Genomic DNA, 21092 nt, shown 5'->3' with positions numbered 1-21092 from the left:
ACTCTCTCCAATACAACATTGCAGTTATGTGCATCTTTTTAAGCACACCCTTCTCATTAACCCGTGGCCAGTTATTCACAATTTGATGAACAAATAAGGTTTTATACTTAAGATGGTTAAATAAGAGCAACATTATTGATTATTATTAGTGCCCTGGTCCTATAAGAGCTCTTTGTCACTTCCCACGAGCCAGGTTGTGACAAAACTCATTCTTATGTTTAATAAATGCATTGTATAGTGTATGTGGCAGTCTTGCAATGATGGCAAAAAACATTTGAGAGAGTGTGCGGACCCTGGTGCTTGAGGGGGTATGCAACTGGAGGTTGAATGTTTGAAGGGGCACAGTACTATAAAAGGTTTGGGAACCACTGTTGTAGAGAATCTTCTGTTTCCAGGTGTCAAAGTTATCTATAAAGAGTGATTTCAACAGAGCTACAGTAATCTTTTAGCCAAGTGTGTAATGCCAGTAGCCTGCTGAATCTTTCACACTCGTGGGCCAATAGAGCTGCCAATGACAACAGCTGGTGCAATGGCGGAGGAGGTCCGGCCATTCCTTCGCCTTGACTGGTTTTGCAAACCCCTCAAGGATCGAAGGGCGGTGGGGACCCAATGGACCCGAGCCAGCTGTAGTATCCTTTGTGGATGATTAATGGGCCGGACTCTCAGGCAGCCGCACATTCTCTTCCTGGAGCCCACCCCTTTTTATTCACGTTTTTGTTTAGTCTGTTTTGTTGTTTAATTTGTACAATTGCAAAGTGTTTTATAATGTTATGGTCTATTTTAAAGGTAAGCTGAAAAAGTGAAGATAACCTTTAATGAGATGGAGGGGAAGAGGTGTTGCATGTGGTCTAGACTCACCGATGCGTTGTTCTGCTGTGCCGCCCCTGACGCGATGCCTGCCACGTGGTTGATTATGGGGGAGAAGTTGGTGGGACCGTATAGCTTCACCTGAGGTAGGGCCATGCGGTAGGCCTCCACAATCCCTTGGACCCCTGCAACATATTAAACACACAGGGCCAGTTTGAGCTTGAACTGGTGTAGTAGGTAGGTCAGTGATACTCAAATACTATTTGGGAAAGTTCAATCACACACATTTCCTAGGCGGCAATAGTCTGGATGGATATTGTAATTTATCGTACATTTTATGACTTGGGTTACATATTTTTGCATAAAATGTTTTGAGGAATACTGGTAAATGCATCAAATGAGACTAAATATTTCAATTAAAAACAAAACTATTTTGAAAATGTGCCTTACAGTGCAGGAATTTGTACATTAGGCTACTGCTATTTTAGTTCAACATTAATTATTAACCTCTCTGGGATCGTTCGGGACGCTAGCGTCCCACCTCGCCAACAGCCAGTGAAATTGTAGGGCGCCAAATTCAAAACAACAAATCTCATAATTAAAATTCCTCAACCATACAAGTATTTTACACCATCGTTAATCCAACCAGTGTCCGATTTCAAAAAGGCTTTTCGGCGAAAGCAGAACATATCATTGTTAGGTCAGCAACTAGTCACAGAAAGCATTCAGCCATTTTCCAAACAAAGACAGGTGTCACAAAAAGCAGAAATATAGCTTAAATTATATCACTAACCTTTGACGATCATCAGATGACACTCCCAGGACTCAATGTTACACAATACATGTATGTTTTGTTCAATGAAGTTCATATTTATATCCAAAAACCTCAGTTTTACATTGGCGCCATGTTCAGAAATGCCTCCAAAACATCCGGAGAAATTGCAGAGAGCCACATCAAATAACAGATACTCATCGTAAACTTTGATGAAAGATACGTTTTACATAAAATTAAAGATAAACCTATTCTTAATGCAACCGCTGTCAGATTTTAAAAAGCTTTATGGCAAAAGCACAATATTCAATAATCCGATAACCGCGTTCAGCCACAAAAGCAAGCCATACAGTTACCCGCCAAATTGTGGAGTCAACAAAAGTCATAAATAGCATTATAAATCTTTGATTATCTTCGTCGGAATGCACTCCCAGGACTCGCACTTCCACCTGAAATGTTTGTTTTGTTCGATTATGTCCAAATACCTCTGTTTAGTTCACTATTCCAAAGGCACAATGTGAGAGTGCAAAATCCAGATGAAAGGTCAAAAGAGTTCCATTACAGTTTGTAGAAACATGTCAACAATGTTTACAATCAATCCTTAGGGTCTTTTTATAATACATCTTCAATAATATTCCAACCGGACAATAGCATATTCATTGGAGGAAAAAGGAACGGCGTGCCCGTGTGACCGCGCAGTAAACAACTGATTGGCCTCAGCCTAGTCCACTTGTTGAAACAGCGCTTATTTGACACCCTTCCAAAATAGAAGTCTCAAACAACTTTCTAAAGACTGCACTTCCCAAGGCTTCCAGCAGATGTCAACAATCTGGCCCCATAGACACAGCACATTGGATATGCAATCACTTAAATGAAACTACAGACCTCGGATTTCCCACTGGTTGGATTTGTCTCGGGTTCTCACCTGCCATACGAGATCTGTTATACTCACAGACATCATTCAAACAGTTTGTGTTTTCTATCCAATACTACTAATAATATGCATAGATTAGCATCTGGGACAGAGTAGCAGGCAGTTTACTCTGGGCACCTTATTCATCCAAGCTACTCAATACTGCCCCCTTGTCACCAAGAAGTTAAACTTGAATGAAAATATGCACAAAAAAAAGTGCAAAGTTGTGGCATTGCTGAAGAACAAAGTGGTTGCATAGTTATCTGTATGACACTGGTACACTGAACCAATAGATAAGGACTTAAAGGGATCATTCATCCCAAATATATGTTCACATGGTCTCTCCTATCATTGCTATGCAGACGACACACAATTAATCTTCTCCTTTCCCCCTTCTGATGACCAGGTGGCGAATCGCATCTCTGCATGTCTGGCAGACATCAGTGTGGATGACGGATCACCACCTCAAGCTGAACCTCGGCAAAACGGAGCTGCTCTTCCTCCCGGGGAAGGACTTCCCGTTCCATGATCTCGCCATCACGGTTGACAACTCCATTGTGTCCTCCTCCCAGAGCGCTAAGAACCTTGGCGTGATCCTGGACAACACCCTGTCGTTCTCAACTAACATCAAGGCGGTGGCCCGTTCCTGTAGGTTCATGCTCTACAACATCCGCAGAGTACGACCCTGCCTCACACAGGAAGCGGCGCAGGTCCTAATCCAGGCACTTGTCATCTCCAGTCTGGATTACTGCAACTCGCTGTTGGCTGGGCTCCCTGCCTGTGCCATTAAACCCCTTCAACTCATCCAGAACGCCGCAGCCCGTCTGGTGTTCAACCTTCCCAAGTTCTCTCACGTCACCCCGCTCCTCCGCTTTCTCCACTGGCTTCCAGTTGAAGCTCGCATCCGCTACAAGACCATGGTGCTTGCCTACGGAGCTGTGAGGGGAACGGCACCTCAGTACCTCCAGGCTCTGATCAGGCCCTACACCCAAACAAGGGCACTGCGTTCATCCACCTCTGGCCTGCTCGCCTCCCTACCACTGAGGAAGTAGAGTTCCCGCTCAGCCCAGTCAAAACTGTTCGCTGCTCTGGCCCCCCAATGGTGGAACAAACTCCCTCACGACGCCAGGACAGCGGAGTCAATCACCACCTTCCGGAGACACCTGAAACCCCACCTCTTTAAGGAATACCTAGGATAGGATAAGTAATCCCTCTCGCCCCCCCCCTTGTAAGATTTAGATGCACTATTGTAAAGTGACTGTTCCACTGGATGTCATAAGGTGAACGCACCAATTTGTAAGTCGCTCTGGATAAGAGCGTCTGCTAAATTACTTAAATATAAATGTAAATGTTTGGGTCAAATGTCTCTTACCTTGATGTGTGTAGGCCAGAACGCAATCCGTTTTTCCACAGCCAGGTGTTAGCATGATTAGCATTGTCCACAAATATGAATGTAACCCATGATACCGATGTTTGCAAAGCTGCATTAGGAGAATTTAAAAAAAAAAACTATTTAAACTAAATTCAGTAGTTAGTGGGGTTTGCAGGGAATTGTTTACGTGCATACTGATGAAATAATTGCTGGAATTTTGATACTCAAAACCCATTTTTTTCTTTAGTCTCACAGCAACATCTGTTTCTGTTTGCTTTAACATGGACAATAAAGTTGTGTTACATTGTAATTTGAGTCTTCCATTGGGAACTCAGACAGACTACCAGCTGTGAACAAACTCAGGTGGCTTGATTGAACTATCAGACCATTGGAATATTACTGCAAAAATAACTACATTCCTGTGGGGAAAATAACATGAAAAGGTTCTTATAGAGTATCAACGCTACTAAGGAGCTTGCAATGCAGCTTTTCCAACATCGGTACCATGGATTACAGTCATTTTTGGACAATGCTAAATCATTATGGCAGTGGCAAAAGTAAAACAACAAATTATTGTGGATGCTGTCACTCGTGGTCTGCAGACAACTCTAGGTAAGAGGAATTTGGCCCAAACATTTTGTATAAACTATGGCTTTAACAGTGGCAGTCAATATGCTTTGAAGTGATTGAAATGCATTAGAGAAGGTATTGGAAAGTTTAGGAAAACATCAAGGATGATAATCTGTGTATTATCTTCTGTGGAGAAGCAATTCATATTCCCCAGTCATTCTCTGGATGCGTCACACTCCTTTATAACGAGTCCTGCAAAGCTTATGAGGGTCGTAGACTAATTTGTACATAATACTGCTGCTTCCGTCTCTTATGCCTGACATCAGAACAGCGATTACTCGCCTTGAACTGGACAAATCATTTTTATTTAATGAGTTTGACGAGGGATTTACTTCAGACACCCAAACAAGCCCTCAGCTGTTCCGGAAAACTGTGAGATCACGCTCTCCGCAGCCAATGTGAGTAATACCTTCAAACAGGTCAACATTCACAAGGAGATTGGGGTGCCTTGTGAGGATCCAGCGACGAGTGCATAATCTGCCTTTGCCATCGGTACTATTGGCCAACGTACAGTCGCTGGATAATAAAGTGGACGAACTACAAGAACGTATATCCTACCAATGGGACATTAAAAACTAATATCTTGGCTGAGTCGTGGCTGAATGACGACATGAATAACATACAGCATCGGCAGGATAGAACAACCACCTCTGGTAAGACCAGGGGTGGCGGTCCATGTATATTTGTAAACAGCTGGTGCACGATATTTAACTTTTTATGGCTGCAGGGGCAGTATTGAGTAGATTGGATGAAAAGGTGCCCATTGTAAACGGCCAGCTCCTCAGTCTCAGTTGCTAATATATGCATATTATTATTAGTATTGGATAGAAAACAATAAAGTTTCCAAAACATTGTCTGAGTATAACAGAACTGATATTACAGGCAAAACCCTGAGGAAAATCAAAACAGGAAGTGGCTTCTATTTTGAAAACTCCATGTTCCATAAGCCTCCCTTTGCTGGATTAAAAGGGATATGAACCAGATTCCTTTTCCTATCGCTTCCTCAAGGTGCCAACAGTCTTCAGACAGTTTCGGGCTTTTATTTTGAAAAATGAGCCAGAACGATAACATCGCGTCAAGTGGTCACATGAGTTTTGCTTGCGCAACAGAGTTTGGATAGTATTGCTTTTCCCTCTCCTACTGTGAAAGAATTTTGCAGTTGATATATTATTGATTATATATTTTAAAAATAACCTAAGGATTGATTATAAAAACATTTGACATGTTTCTGTGGACATTATGGAAACTATTTGTAATTTGTCTGCGTTGTTCGTGACCCTCTTTCCTGTGGATTTCTGAACATAACGCGACAAACAAACTGAGCTATTTTGGATATAAATAAAAGGAACATTTGTTGTGTAACTGGAAGTCTCGTGAGTGAAAACATCCGAAGATCAAAGGTAACCGATTAATTTGATTGCTTTTCTGATTTGTGACCAAGCTTCCTGATGCTATGTGTACTTAATGTTTTGTCGTGCGATCGATAAACTTACAAACGCTGGGATGGCTTTCGCTGTAAAGCAGAATTTCTAAATCTGCCACGACAGGTGGATTAACAGAAGGCTAAGTTTTGTGTTCCTATATTGCACTTGTGATTTCATGAATATAAATATTTGTAGTAATATTTATTGAATGTAGCGCTATGCTATTCAGCGGTTGTTGATGACACTTATCCCATTAGTGGGATTGCAGCCATAACAAGTTAAATGAAGTCTCAAGGTTTTGCTCGTCTAAGGTAGAGAACTCATAAACTGTAGACCACACCATCTACCAAGAGTTTCCATTTATATTCTTTGTAGCTGTCTATTTACCACCACAAACCGATGCTGGCGCTAAAACCACACTCCATGAGCTGTATACCGCCATAAGCGGCGCTCCTAGTGGCCGGGGACAATAATGCAGGTAAACTTCAATCCGTTTTACCTAATTTCCATCAGCATATTAAATGTGCAACCAGAGGGGAGAGAAAAAAAAACTGTAGACCACCTTTACTCCACACAGACATGTACAAAGCTATCCATCGCCCTCCATTTGGCAGATCTGACCATAATTCTATCCTCCCGATTCCTGCGTGCAAGCAAAAATGAAAGCAGGAACCACCAGTGACTAGATCAATAAAAAAAAGTGGTCAGATGAAGCAGATGCTAAGCTACAGGACTGTTTTGCTAGCACAGACTGGAATATGTTCCGAGATTCTTCCGATGGAATTGAGGAGTACACCACAGTAGTCACTGGCTTCATCAATAAGTGCATCTATGACGTCGTTCCCAGTGACTGCACGTACATACCCCAACCAGAAGCCATGGATTACAGGCAACATCCGCTCTAAGCTAAAGGGTAGAACTGCCGCTTCCAAGGTGCAAGACTAACACAGAAGCTTATAAGAAATCCCGCAATAATCTCCAACGAACCATCAAAACAGGCAAAGCGTCAATACAGGCCTAAGATCGAATCGTACTACACCGGCTCCGACGTGGCAGGGCTTGCAAACTATTACAGACAAAGGGAAGCACAGCCGAGAGCTGCCCAGTGACACAAGCCTACCAGACGAGCTAACACTGAAACATGCATGAGAGCATCAGCTGTTCTGGAAAACTGTGACCACGCTCTCTGCAGCCGGTGTGAGTAAGACCTTCAAATAGGTCAACATTCACAAGGCCGCAGGGCCAGATGCATTACCAGGACGTGTACTCCGAACATGCGCTGACCAACTGGCAAGTGCCTTCACTGACATTGTCAACCTGTCCCTGACGGAGTCTGTAAGAACAACATTTTTCACGCAGACCACTGTCGTGTCATTACTATCATTAACTGAAGACTTAAAGTTAAAGATAGTCTGTAATTAGCATTTCGTGATTAACTAATCAGGCAAATGTAATTAACTAGGAAGTCGGAGCACAATATTTAGATTAAAGTTATAATTTTCCTAATATAACTTTTCAGATATTTTAATATCTGATCAATTAGTCTTCTGATTAATGACTTATTCTTTATTTTACCTCACGCTAGTCTCATTCCAAACATCGTACATTGTTGGTTATATCTGCACAAACCCAGTCTTCACGGAGTCATCCATACATCTATTGTCTTAAATCATTTATTTACTAACTAAGTAATTCCCAGAAATGCATAAACAAACAGTAGATAGTTACAAGGAAATGATAAGAGTTTCCCCAGTGGGATAAACCGGTATCGCGGCTTGGTGGACAAAGAGGGGGTCAATTGAGATAAGACAACACACAGTTGATAATTATAACAATTGAAATGCTAATCCTTTGCACATGAACTCATTCGGGAATAATTGCAATCGATATACATATTTACACTCAGTATGTCGTCGTGATCTCTGTTGAAAAGTTTGTTTCTGCTGGAGAGTTTGTCCACTCTGTCTCGTGGTTAGAATGGATAGTTCAGAGTGACATTCATTCATGTCGTTATAGAATAGATGTTTCAAAGACTTGTTCTTATTCTGTCGGTATCGATAGTCTAAGAGTTTAACCACGTGGGATGGTTAAAAGATTCAGCATTCTGGTCTCAAACATTGTCCTTCTCGTTATCGAGGTAAGCTGGTCTGCAACCTTTGTCCTCTCTGTTAAAATAGTTAAATAGTGTCTGAGTATAACAGAACTGATTTGGCAGGCGAAAACCTGAGAAATCCATTCAGGAAGTTTTTGTTTGTGGTTTTGTAGTTTTCTATTCAATGCCATTACAGTATCCATTAACTTTGGACTCAAATTGCAGGTCCTATGCCTTCAACTAGATTTTCTTATGAGGGAGTAAGACCCGTCTGAATGAGTGGACCCTGACGTGTAAGAGCTTTTTCATGCGCAATCCCGAGAGAGTGCATTTCTTGTTTACCTTTTTATATTGACAACGTTCTTGTCCGGTTGAAATATTCTAGACAATTTAGGCTAAAAACAACCTGAGGATTGAATATAAACATCGTTTGACATGTTTCTATGAACCCTACGGATACAATTAGGATTTTTTTGTCTGCCTGTTTTGACAGCGTTTGAGCCTGTGGAAAATGCGAACAAAAGAGGTTTTCAGATAGACTTTATCGAACAAAAGGAACATTTATTGAGAAAATGAATGTCTTCTGAGTGCCACCATATGAAGATCAAAGGTAAGGGATTAATTTGATCTCTATTTCTGAGTTTTGTAACACTTCTGCTTGGCTGGTTACTATTTGTAATAATTTGTCAACTGGGCTATGTTCTCAAATAATCGTAGGGTAAAGCATTTTTAAAATCTGACACCGTGGTTGGATTCACAAGTTAATCTTTAAACCTATGTCAAATGTTTTGTTTTCTGAATTTTTATAATGAGTATTTCTGTATTTGAATTTGGCGCTCTGCAATCTCATGTTGGCCACATACCCTAGAGAGGTTAAACAGTCCACAATCTCTCTATACTGTGGCCATGAGGAGATAATCTCCTCCAGGAATTTACGACCTCTCTGACCACAGCAGCCTGGGTGAGGGAGACAGGAGGGTAGGGGTATTGTGCATAGGAAAGGGCTGGTGCAGAGGGAGGGTAGTGCTCGCTGTACCCAAAGAGGGCAAGGTCATGACACCACCCTAGTTCCTGTGCCCAAGAACCTGCCTAAATGACTACCGACCCGTAGCACTCACGTTTGTAGCCATGAAGTGCTTTGAAAGGCTGGACATGGCTCACATTAACACCATTATCTCAAAAACCCTAGACCCACTCCAATTTGCATACCGCCCCAACAGATGTACCGATGATGCAATCTCTATTGCACGCCAAATTGCCCTTTCACACCTGGTCAAAAGGAACACCTATGTGAGAATACTATTCATTGACTACAGCTCAGAGTTCAACACCATAGTGCCCTCAAAGCTCATCACTAAGCTAAGGACCCTGGGACTAAACAACTCCCTCTGCAACTGGACCCTGGACTTCCTGACGGGCCACCCCCAGGTGGTAAGGGTAGGTAACAACACATCCGCCAGGCTGATCAACACGGAGGCCCCTCAGGGGTGCGTGCTCAGTCCCTTCCTGTACTCCCTGTTCACTCATGACTGGACGGCCAGGCACGACTCCAACACCATCATTACATTTGCAGATGACAAGTGGTAGGACTGATCACTGACAACGACGAGACAGCCAGGTCAGAGACCTGACACAACAGTGGTAGGCTTGATCACCGATGAGAGCCTATAGGGAGGATGTCAGAGACCTGGCCATGTGGTGCCAGGTAAACAACCTCTCCCTCAACGTTATCAAGACAAAAGGAGATGATTGCGGACTACAGGAAAAGGAGGACCGAGCACGCCCCCATTCTCATCAACGGGGCTGTGGTGGAGCAGGTTAAGAGCAGGTGTCAACATCACCAACAAACTAACATGGTCAAAGCACACCAAGACAGTCGTGAAGAGGGTACAAAAAAACCTATTCCCCCTCAGGAGACTGAAAAGATTTGGCATGGGTCCTCAGATCCTCAAAAGGTTCTATATCTGCACCATTGAGAGCATCCTGACGGGTTGCATCACTGCCTAGTATGGCAACTGCTCGGCCTCCAACCGCAAGGCACTACAGAGGGTAGTGCGTACGGCCCAGTACATCACTGGGGCCAAGCTTCCTGCAATCCAGAACCTCTATACCAGTTAGTGTCAAATGAAGGCCCTTGAAATTGTCAAAGACTCCAGCCACCCTAGTCAGACTGTTCTCTCTGCTAACGCATGGCAAGCGGCACCGGAGCGCCAAGTCTAGGCCTAAGAGGCTTCTAAAACAGCTTCTACCACCAAGCCATAAGACTCCTGAACATCTAATCAAATGGCTACCCAGACTATTTGCATTGTGTGCCCCCTCCCGCTCTGTTTATCATCTATGCAAAGTCACTTTAATAACTCTACCTACATGTACATATTACCTCAACTAACCGGTGCCCCCGCACATTGACTCTGTACCGGTACCCCCTGTACATAGCCTTGCTACTGTTATTTTACTGCTGCTCTTTAACCATTTGTTTTCTTTTTTTTTATAGGTATTTTTCTTAAAACTGCATTGTTGGTTAAGGGCATGTAAGCAAGCATTTCACAGTAAGGTCTACCTGTTGTAGTCGGCACATGTGACAAATACAATTTGATATTGGAGGTTACACCAACCACGGTTCTAAGAACTAATCGGCACATTCGGGTGACAGAAGAAAATACAGTCGGTGTTATTCGGTCCGTGTTGAGTATGGCCGCTGTATTATATGTTTAAAATGGCAAATAAATGAATGACTAAATCATTGTGCATTTAGGCTAACAACAGGCAGAGTATGGTTTCATTTAATATAAACAGGTTGGATTAATAAACATGACGTGATAGTCATGGATTATATTAACATACACACTTCACAGAAAGGAAATATTTACCTTGACAGTAAGGATTACTTGGGTTGAAGTTCAGTGCAAATTCATGGGATACCTGCAGGGTTAATAACAGAACAATTTACTAACTTATAAAATGTGTTTTCCTGAAATATTTACCCATGATGCTTTTTATTTCATTTTTTATCTAACCTTGAAGTCTGGGGGCACTTGAGCTCCAAATCCAAAGGCAGGGAAGAGTTTGTCACTGAGGAAGCGCATAAAACTTGATTTGAGTAGACTATCACAATTACCATGAAAACAATGGAGGGATGTTGTCCACGCCTCAATACAAGAGAGTCAGGCCAAACCTGCCATGTTAGTCCATTTAGGTCCACGCCTCTATAGAAATAACAATTTGGTAATGATCCTTAGGGCTAAACATTTCCATGACCTAAATCTACCCAGCCAGGAAGTCAAGACATGTGCTCTTATTCATCTCAGTTGCTGTATTCGGATTCCCTTTGCCTCTCCCCCTAAAATGTGCAGTTCCATCAGCATGGGCTGGGGGGGGTGAACAAGTGTACACTGAGGAGAAGGGTAGGGAATCTGAATTTAGCCATCTATTAATCTACTCATGGTCTCTCCCTCATCGGCGTTCTACTGAGCAGAAAGTTCTTACGTGTCATAGTCCTGGACAACAAGGCCCACTGACCAGGTGGCCGACAGGTACTGGTTCAGACCGTCAGGGCTCAGGTAATGCAGGGACTGTGGAGAGCGAGGGTCGCCGTTTGACCCAGTGAAGTCAATGCCCACCTTACAAAAATATAGGAACCATGAGTGGTGGTCCATATTGGTATAAAAAGCTTGAATAAAAGACTCATTTAAAAGAAGCATTCCGGGAATGGTACATCAAATGTTGGAATTTTATAGATCTAGCCATTGATTCTTAAAAGAACTTGTAAATGCCACATGAGCGTAGTCCATTTGCCGTGCCACACCAGAACAGCAAATATAAGCTTGTTTTACTCAATTGTTTGTAATTGCTGTAAAATCTATACTCTGTCTATTTTGAGAGTGGTTACATTTCTCCAGCCCCATCCCTCAGCCATTTACAATTTGACATTTAAAGTCATTTAGCAGACTCTTATTCAGAGCGATTTAGTTAGTGCATTCATCTTAAGATAGCTAGGTGGGATATCCACATCACACATTTTAAATCCATCAAAGATATTGCTTGAGTTTTAGACATGCGCTAATAAACAAAACTTCAACCCCTTACTTCTGATTGTATCTGAAGAGCCTGCACTTACCGTAAAATTTATTTGGCAACCTCCCATGACATAGTCCAGGAATGTGTACTGTGCCTGTATCTAGGGGGAAATTACAATTTGCTTTAGAAGTATCAACTTTTAAAAATAGGGTATAATCTAAGGGATAATGATAAGCTACTGTGCAATTGTCCTGAACAAAAATATAAACGCAACATTTAAAGTGTTGGTCCCATGTTTCATGAGCTGAAATAAGATCCCAGAAATGTTCCATATGCACAAAAAAAAGCATATTTCTCTAATTTTGTGCACAAATGTGTTTATATCCCTTTAGTGAGATTCTCCTTTGCCAATCAAGATGCTGGTTAAACAGCATGATCATTACACAGGTGCACCTTGTGCTGGGGATAATAAAAGGACACCAAAATGTGAAGTTGTGTCACAAGACAATGCTGCAGATGTCTCAAGTTGAGGGAGCGCGCAGTTGGGCATGCTGATTACAGGAATGTCCACCAGAGCTGTTGTCAGAGAATTGAATGTTCATTGCTTTATCATAGGCCATCTGTTGTTTAAGAGAATTTGGCAGTATGTCCAACCGGCCTCATACCGCAGACCACGTGCAACCACGCCAGCCCACAACCTCCACATCTGGCCTCACTTGAGGGATGGTCTAATTGGCTGAGGCTGGCACCCCAGTGGGGCGAATTCAGTCAATTGAAATAAATGAATTAGGGCGTAATCTATGGTTTTCACATGGGTGGGCATAGACCCACCCACTTGGGAGAAGGACCACCCATGTGAAATCTATAGATTAAGGTCCAATTCATTTATTTAAAATGGAATGATTTCCATTTATGAACTGTAACTCAGTAAAATCGTTGACATTGTTGCATTTTATATTTTTGTTCTGTATAATTATAACCTACCTGGCAGCTCTTGACACCGATTACTCCAGAGTTTTTGTAACTCTTCTTCTTCTTCTTCTTTTCTGGATGGACACAGTCAAACTCCACCTGATCACAATGGACAATATACACAACTTCCTCAAATACAAAACTACCATCACCATGATTAGACACATGAGGCAGAAGCAATTTACATTAAGCTGCTCAGCTCTTACACATGTAGTTAATATATAATGTATATGGTATCTATACTGTAAAGTCACAGAACAATGATTCAATTGTAATCAGAAACTGGCAACAAAAAAACATGAGTAATTAGTGAAGTTACTTTGTAGTGGGATACAATTAATTACACAACTTTTAATTCATGCAACATGGTATCTTTACAATTTAATGTCAAGTGGGACCAATAGAGTGACATAAGCTTAATGGTAAGGTAAGCAAAAAGTAAAAGTGCTAGAAGAAAAATACATGGTCTCACCGGTGAACCATGGGCAGCTTTCTGCAGCTCAGACACATTAGTTTGGAAAACACCGATAAGGTCATGCGAGCCATCACTATCATAATCAGAGCAGTGCACCTGGGGAAGGGGGACAGGAGAGAGGGAGTTTGAGACAAAAGGACAGAGGTGTTCTTTGGCTCACCGCACGGTCTTTAGCATCCAAAAGCTGGCGGGTAGTGCAAGTAAACTCGCCTATCATATCTGAACTGGTGTCTTCGTCTTTATCGTAACAAGTGACCTGCCAGTAACAAACACATAGGTAAGCCCTAGGGCTACAGTAGGTCAGAGATACCATAACAATAGGGCTGTAGGTTATATCAAAACAACGTTTTTTGTAGTCACAATATCTAATTCAACAGGTTCTATAGGACACCATAAGCTCTGAAAGTTCTCTACATGCTAGTGCAGGTCTGTCAAATGCCATGGTCTTTTAGCTATTCATACCTTGATTGGTTTGCTCATGTCACAGTTGCAGAATGTTTGCAGAGCCACAGTGAATTTCTTCCATGACGGACTCAGATTATTCTTGACAACCTAAAAAAAATACAAAGAGAATGTAAAAAAGTGAAAATGTGACCGACAACTCAAAATTGGTCTTATGTAACAATGTTTAGTTGTATTTTTGTATTTATTTTTTACATTGGATATAAGAGACTTGGGTTGCAAAGCGTCGGAAAACTTTCTGGAAATTTTGCTTAAATTCATCAAAAAAGTTTTGCTTAAACAGTGAACCTTTTTTGTGGGATGCACATAAGGCTATTCTAGGTCTTGTGGCATATTTTAGTTAAACTATCCCCAATTCAATGGAATTGCAACCCTCTGCATGCACAGTGCATTCTTCCATCACATGTGCTGTGCACTCTTCCATCACATGTACAGCTGATTCGCAAGATCTTGCACACTAATGAGATGCTTTAAGCCCACACTGCTCTGTCTGAGCCAAGGACTACATGCTTTCTGGTAAATTGAGATTACAATACTGGGTGGGATGTATATATTTCATGACATACATTAATTTTTCTTAACTAGTAAAGAGAAGCCTACAGAAAAGTGTTTAAATGATTTCCAACTTAACACTTTCTGCTAGTTAGTTTTTGCTACCATGTGGGTTTTAGCTTGCTTGAACCTGCTAACTGAGGAGTGTTAAATTCACCTGTTTCCATACAAGTTTAATTTTAAAACATTTACCTTACAAAATAGCAGTTTAACTCTAACTGCTTAACTATTTATCTGTACATGGAATTGTATTAGTTTTTTTTAAACTCATTGTTTTCTAATCTTTACAGGAAAATGCCACGGACACAATCTGATGTGGAGACATTTCACTGCAGCGAATGTAGAATGAAAAGTTGTGTACATTTGAGAATGTGCCAAAGCATGTGAAGAATGCAACAAAGATGCAGAATCATCTGGCCAAGTGCCATAAATTCCCTCAGTGCTCACAAGCAACCTCTGACAAAAGTCCCTCTACTTATAGTCGAGGGAAAAATGATGAATACACCTTAGATAGCAACAGCTCATGGTCTTCCTGGAATTTGAAGTTGTTTTGACTCAACGGAGGAACGTAGTTAGAGAAAGGCTGATTAATGTCTTGCTCAAAATGTGTATGCAGCTGGTTCACCTGTGATGCTCACAGGCAATGTGTATTGGAAGAGATTTCTGAATGTTCTTCGCCCAGCATACACCCCTCCAACCAGAGGGGTGTATGCTCATTTGCTGGATGCAGAGTTCAAGTGAAGGTCAAGCAAATCATAGAGAAAGCAGACTGTATTGCAATCATCTCTGATGGGTGGTTGAATGTTCGTGGGCAAGGAATAATGAATGAATGTTCGTGGGCAAGGAATAATGAACTACATCAACTCCACCCCTCAACCAGTATTCTACAAGAGCACAGACACCAGTCTCTACATTGCAGATGAGCTGAAGGAAGTCAATGACCTTGGACCACAGAAGGTATTTACACTGGTGACAGACAATGCTGCAAACATGAAGGCTGCTTGGTCTAAAGTAGAGTCCTACCATCACATCACACCCATTGGTTGTGCTGCTCATGCATTGAATATGCTCCTCAAGTACATCATGGCACTGAAAACAATGGATCCACTCTACAAGGAAATGGTTAGGTATGTGAAGGGTCATCAAGTTAGCAGCAAACTACCTCCCCAAGCAAAGTGAGAAGACCACCACTACATTGAAGCTGCCCAGCAACACCCGTTGGGGTGGTGTTGTCATCATCTTTGTCTCCTGGAGGGGAAGGAGTCTCTGCAAGAAATTGCCATATCACAGTCTGACGATTTGGACAGCCCCATCAAGAGGATCCTTCTGGATGATGTATTTTGGGAGAGTGGTAAAGCAGCCTGAAACCTATAGCAGTAGCCATTGCAAGGCTTGAGGGAGACCATGCCATCCGGTCTGATGTTCAGACTCTGCTAGCAGATTTAAGAGAATAAATCCTACTGCCCTGCCCACTTCACTGTTGCTCCAAGCAGAGTAAACTGCAGTTCTGAAATACATCAAAAAGCGGGAAGACTTCTGCCTGAAGCTCATACACGCCGCAGCATACATGTTGGACCCCAAGTATGCAGGCAAGAGCATCCTGTCTGGTGCAGAGATCAACAAGGCCTATGGTGTTATCACTACCGTGTCTCGCCACCTTGGCCTGGATGAGGGCAAGGTTCTTGGCAGTCTGGCGAAGTACACGTCCAAGCAAAGGCTTTGGGATGGAGATGCAATATGGCAGTCGTGCCAACATATCTCATCAGCTACCTGGTGGAAGGAACTTAGTGGATCTGAGACGATTTCCCCTGTTGCCTCCATCATCCTTCAAATCCCACCAACATCAGCCACCTCAGAGGACAACTGGTCCTTGTTTGGGAACACACACACCAAAGCACGCAACAGGTCAACCAATACAAGGGTTGAAAAATTGGTTGCCACCCAGGCAAATTTTAGGCTTGTTGAGGATGGCTCGCTGTCAGGCTCAAAAAGGTTGGAAAGTGACAGTGAAGAGGAGACCTCAGTCTGATGTTCAAGAGGTGGACATTGAGGATCTCCAGGGAGAAGACATTGAAGCCTGAGTCTAGAAACTGAAGCTTTGGTTGTCCTTCCTCTATCATTTTACAGATGTATATTGAAAATGTTTTTGGGAGATTCGATGGATAATTGGGGGATCACTCAATATTCCCTTTCTTTCGTTGTTCAGTGAAATCATCCCATGTGAAGAGTCAACTCATTTAATTAAAATTCAATTGGTAACTGAATAAAAAAAGGTGTTAGACAGGATTACCTAGACATACTGACTAGCTCAGAGGAGCGCTATATGGCAAACCAATCCAAAATCATCTCTCGGCATGTCCATCTCACTCATTATCTCAGCCAATCATGGCTAGTGGGAAGGTTGCTGCCTTTTTCTTTGACGAAACCAACTAGACTCGTAATTTAACAATTGTATTCGTATTTAGATGGAATACAAGTTAAGATGCATGAAAGTTCACGTTTTCTGCCAAAAACTAATTGTGATAATAAAAAATAAAAACGTTTATGTTCAAACAGCTCTGTGAAGTAGTGACATACACCTAGTTTCCTGAAATGGGTCACAAATGGCTGAGAGCAACAAGTCACAACAAATAAAAATTACAATTGCAACCATGCCAAAATAACAATACAGACAAATAAGGTCAGACACGAGACTCTCCATTAAACAAATACTACATTATTAGAGAAAGTTTCAAACCTGCTGTTCTGGTGAAAACAACTTCAGACAGAATGAATTATAAAAAATTAGGTAGCTGTATTCTGGACTGGTCTCAGAGTAGTGATGGGCTTGTGCAAAGAAGCGGGCCTTTTTAAAGAAACATGGGTGGTGAAATGTGCGTGAAGTAGCCTATTTTGTTCTGTGTCCTTGAGGAAATTCATGGAGGATAACTACTAAAATCAGTTTTTAATCACATACACAACTAACCCTTTTTATGAAAGCAAAACATGACAATTTATTACCAGTATTCTGCATCATAAACACCCAATGAGTATTTAGTCTCGTAGTCATTTTCCTTGAGGAAATGCATGACTACTAAAGCAGTTGAGTTCCCATACACAGAGCAAAAAAAAGAAGCAATTGTGACAACATGAAGATCTGCAACCAGTGTATCCTCATTTGACTTTGCTGATATGTGTTGGTATAAGACTAGTATGAAGGTAGGCCAGGGGTGTTCTATGACAGTCCGGGAGGGCCAAAACACTTACTGGGTTTTCATACACTCCTAATAAAGGACCGACTCAGACCTGGGACACCAGTTAAGTGCAATTAACGATCAGGTAGAAACAAACCAAAAAAGCGTTTCGGCTCTCCAGTAGCGGAATTGAAAAATCCCACTGTAGGCCTGCTCACTTCGTAAATTGGTTGTCACCAGCTCGTCAACAAACTTGTAGCCGGGCAGGCAAATGCTTAAGTCGGCCCATGAGCACGCTTGTTATTGGGGTTTAGAAACTGGACATCGACAAGTTTAATATTTCACCTTGCCCTCGGTAGCCCACAACAACTGCAATTAAACACGATAGATGTCAAATGTTCACAACACATTAAGATGTTAAGATACATGCATTTACATGCAATGTTTTTCCAATGTATGAGTGATTTTACGACGTTCATTCTGAGTTTCACCAACTTCGATGAGCCTTCCTCTCTACAGCCTTGTCTGCCCGAATCTCTGCACTCGCTGGCAAGAACTGACAGAAACCAATTACATGTGTGCTTTCAATAAGCCTACTTTCTTTTTGACATACCCAATCTCTGTTCCACATATTGGGTTGCAGCTACCCCAAACAAATATGCTGATAAGTACCTCTGTTCTGTGAACCAGCTGCCACTTGCCATCATCTCCTTGCTTAAAGAATTCTAGGAATGGATCAGATTTCCCAAACAAGTCCTGCAATAGAGACAACCATGAGCACATAAATAATGGGCGGGAGAGAATTCAGAACTGTTTATTACATCTTAATAAAGTAGGCCACTTTCCATTTGAAAAGACTGCACTGAAGTGCCTCTATTATACCTTCTTATCCAGGCCTTTAGCCTCCACCTCCAGCACTATGGCCCTGTTATCCTTTATCTCCTCAGCAGTAATCTATAAAACACACAATTTAACACAAATGGGAGAATTCATTTAAATATCTCAAGACAATGTTTGCATTAGCCGTGTGTTTGTTATCACAACATTTACACAGCAAGTTAAATACTTACAGTAATGGTGCCTTTGCCTGCAGGCTTCCCCTTCTTCAGTTGTAGAGGTCTGGTAATCTTCTTGCTGGACACAATCTGAAAGGCAAAATGGTTGGTTGTTGGAGACACCATCATTCGTGTTAGAAATTCTATAACAACATTGGGTTAAGTTTACACTTAAGATTTTTTTTTTTTTACACAATGTATAATAAGGATGCGGACTAATTGGTCCAAACATTCTTATATCCTCACCTGTCCCAGCGTACACTCAAACCCCCCCAGGAAGTCATCATCCTTCAGATCGACAGACTTGTTGTCTATGTCATAGACACCCAGCTTCAACTTCTGCACCTTCTCAAAGTGGTAGTCCAGGAGCAGCTTCTTGGAGAACTCGGGGTCCTGGCAATTTTTCACCTGCTCTGTGCGGTCCAACTGTAACAGAAAACATCTTCATGAACAAACAATAGGCCATTTGAGAAAATATGGAAAAAGCCCTTAACCAACAATGCAATTCAAGAAATAGAGATAAGAAAATATTTACTAAAACTAAAGTAAAAATTCTAATAAAAAGTAACAATAATGAGGCTATATACAGGGGTTACCGGTACAGAGTCAATGTGCGGGGATACAGGTTAGTAGAGGTAAGTTGTACGTAGGGGTAGTGGCTATTCAGTGTTGCTTGCCTTGAAGCAAGCATAAAGGCATTTAGCTCATCTGGTAGGATCACGTCACTGGGCAGTACGCGGCTGGCTTTCCCGTTGTAGTAAGTAATAGTTTGCAACCCCTGCCACATCAGACGAGCGTCAGAGCCGGTGTAGTAGGATTGAATATTAGTCTTGATTTTATGCATTGCCTGTGTGATGGTTCGTCTGAGGGCATAGCGTGATTTCTTATAAGCATCCGGGTTTAGTGTCCCGCTCCTTGAAAGCGGCAGCTCTAGCCTTTAGCTCGGTGTGGATGTTGCCTGTAATCCATGGCTTCTGGTTGGGATATGTACGCACAGTCACTGTGGGGACGATGTCGCCAATCCAATTATAGATGAAGCCCGGTGACTGAGGTGGTATACTCCATGCCATTGAATGAAGCCCGGAAAATTGTCTAGTCTATACTAGCAAAACAGTCCTGTAGCGTAGCATCCGTGTCATCGGACCACTTCCGTATTGAGTGAGTCACTGGTACTTCCTGCTTTAATTTTTGCTTTTAAAGCAAGAATTATGGTCAGATTTTCCAAATGGAGGGCGAGGGAGAGCTTTAGATTTGTCTCTGTGTGGATTATAGGTGGTCTAAAGTACAAATAATGTAGATAGTGTGGTCTACAGCTTATCATGAGGTACTCTACCTCAGGCAAACAATACCTTGAGACTTCTTTAATATTAGACATTGCGCACCAGCTGTTATTGACAAAGACACCCCAACCCCTCGTCTTACCAGACGTAGCTGTTCTGTCCTACTGACACATGGAAAACCCAGCCACCTCTATATTATCCCTGTTGTCTTTCTGCCAAAAATAAGATATTATAACTCTTAATGTTGGTAGGATAAAATGGATTATCTCCGTTCAAGGTTATTTTCCAGTGAAAATAGAACTGATGGTAGAGGTGGGTTACCCACTCGCCGAAGAATTCTCACAAGGCAGCCTGATCTCAGCCCCCGTATTTCTGTCTTTTCTTCATGCGAATGATGGGGATTTGGTCTCGGAGAAGCAGTATATACTTTGCGTCAGACTCATTAAAGGAAAAAAATATTCATCCAGTTCGAGGTGAGTAATCGCTGTTCTGATATCCAGAAGCTCTTTTTAGTCATAAGAGATGGTAGCAGCAAACCTATTTACAAAAATCAAGATTGTTATAATACTGTTATTTCATCAAATGGTTGCTTTATGTAATAGAATAGGGTTCTTAGAACTCTCATGTGTCTGTGTTAACACTGAGAGTAAATTGAAGAGGACTTAGATTATAAACCTAACAAGCCACATTCCATCCATGCGAGGGAGATTGCTCCAGCATGACTGGAAGGTAACAGGGAGAGATGGCTCGGGTTGAGAGGAACTTCGTTTTCGGGGCCAAACCCTGGATTCCTTACAATGAGAACAGTCTTCACAACAGATACTGTCCTCTGAATTATTCATTTCTTTCATAGCAAATGCTATCTGGCTGGGGGAATACTCCTTTCTCATATCAAGTGATCCATTCCACACATCTGTTGTTTGTCATGTAGACTAAGGGGGTGCATCTATGCCATTTAAAATATCTTGGTATTATTTGTGTCGGTGCTCAACCCAACAGTCAAGAGTATTTAGTTGACCAGCCTCGTTATTGCATAGCACTCACATCCTTCACTAGTGTGTGGTGTGATCTGCTTTCCTTATAAGTGAATAAAGAT

The 21092-nt window shown here is 41.9% G+C and overlaps 1 protein-coding gene across 2 annotated transcripts in view; it reads right to left on the bottom strand.

The window, feature by feature from the left end:
* The window catches only part of LOC124002415 (copine-3-like), a 45806-nt gene that overhangs the window by 9782 nt on the left and 14932 nt on the right, over positions 1-21092 (bottom strand). The window contains exons 3-14 of one of the 2 annotated variants that reach the window (XM_046309782.1): positions 18963-19142; positions 18732-18806; positions 18544-18615; positions 18334-18417; positions 13937-14026; positions 13635-13730; positions 13012-13098; positions 12128-12187; positions 11497-11630; positions 11028-11082; positions 10881-10932; positions 859-992 (exon numbers count right to left, since the gene is read on the bottom strand). In XM_046309782.1, coding sequence (XP_046165738.1) covers positions 859-992; positions 10881-10932; positions 11028-11082; positions 11497-11630; positions 12128-12187; positions 13012-13098; positions 13635-13730; positions 13937-14026; positions 18334-18417; positions 18544-18615; positions 18732-18806; positions 18963-19142 — 1119 coding nt within the window. Of the gene's footprint in view, positions 1-858; positions 993-10880; positions 10933-11027; positions 11083-11496; positions 11631-12127; positions 12188-13011; positions 13099-13471; positions 13571-13634; positions 13731-13936; positions 14027-18333; positions 18418-18543; positions 18616-18731; positions 18807-18962; positions 19143-21092 lie in introns of both variants that reach the window. The other variant, XM_046309781.1, reaches the window with a different exon arrangement.

The sequence above is a fragment of the Oncorhynchus gorbuscha genome, linkage group LG18 (genome assembly GCF_021184085.1).
Source record: "Oncorhynchus gorbuscha isolate QuinsamMale2020 ecotype Even-year linkage group LG18, OgorEven_v1.0, whole genome shotgun sequence".
NCBI classification, from domain to species: Eukaryota; Metazoa; Chordata; class Actinopteri; order Salmoniformes; family Salmonidae; genus Oncorhynchus; species Oncorhynchus gorbuscha.
The sequence above is the reverse complement of the archived record's forward strand: the minus strand, read 5'-3'. Positions and strand labels throughout refer to the sequence as shown.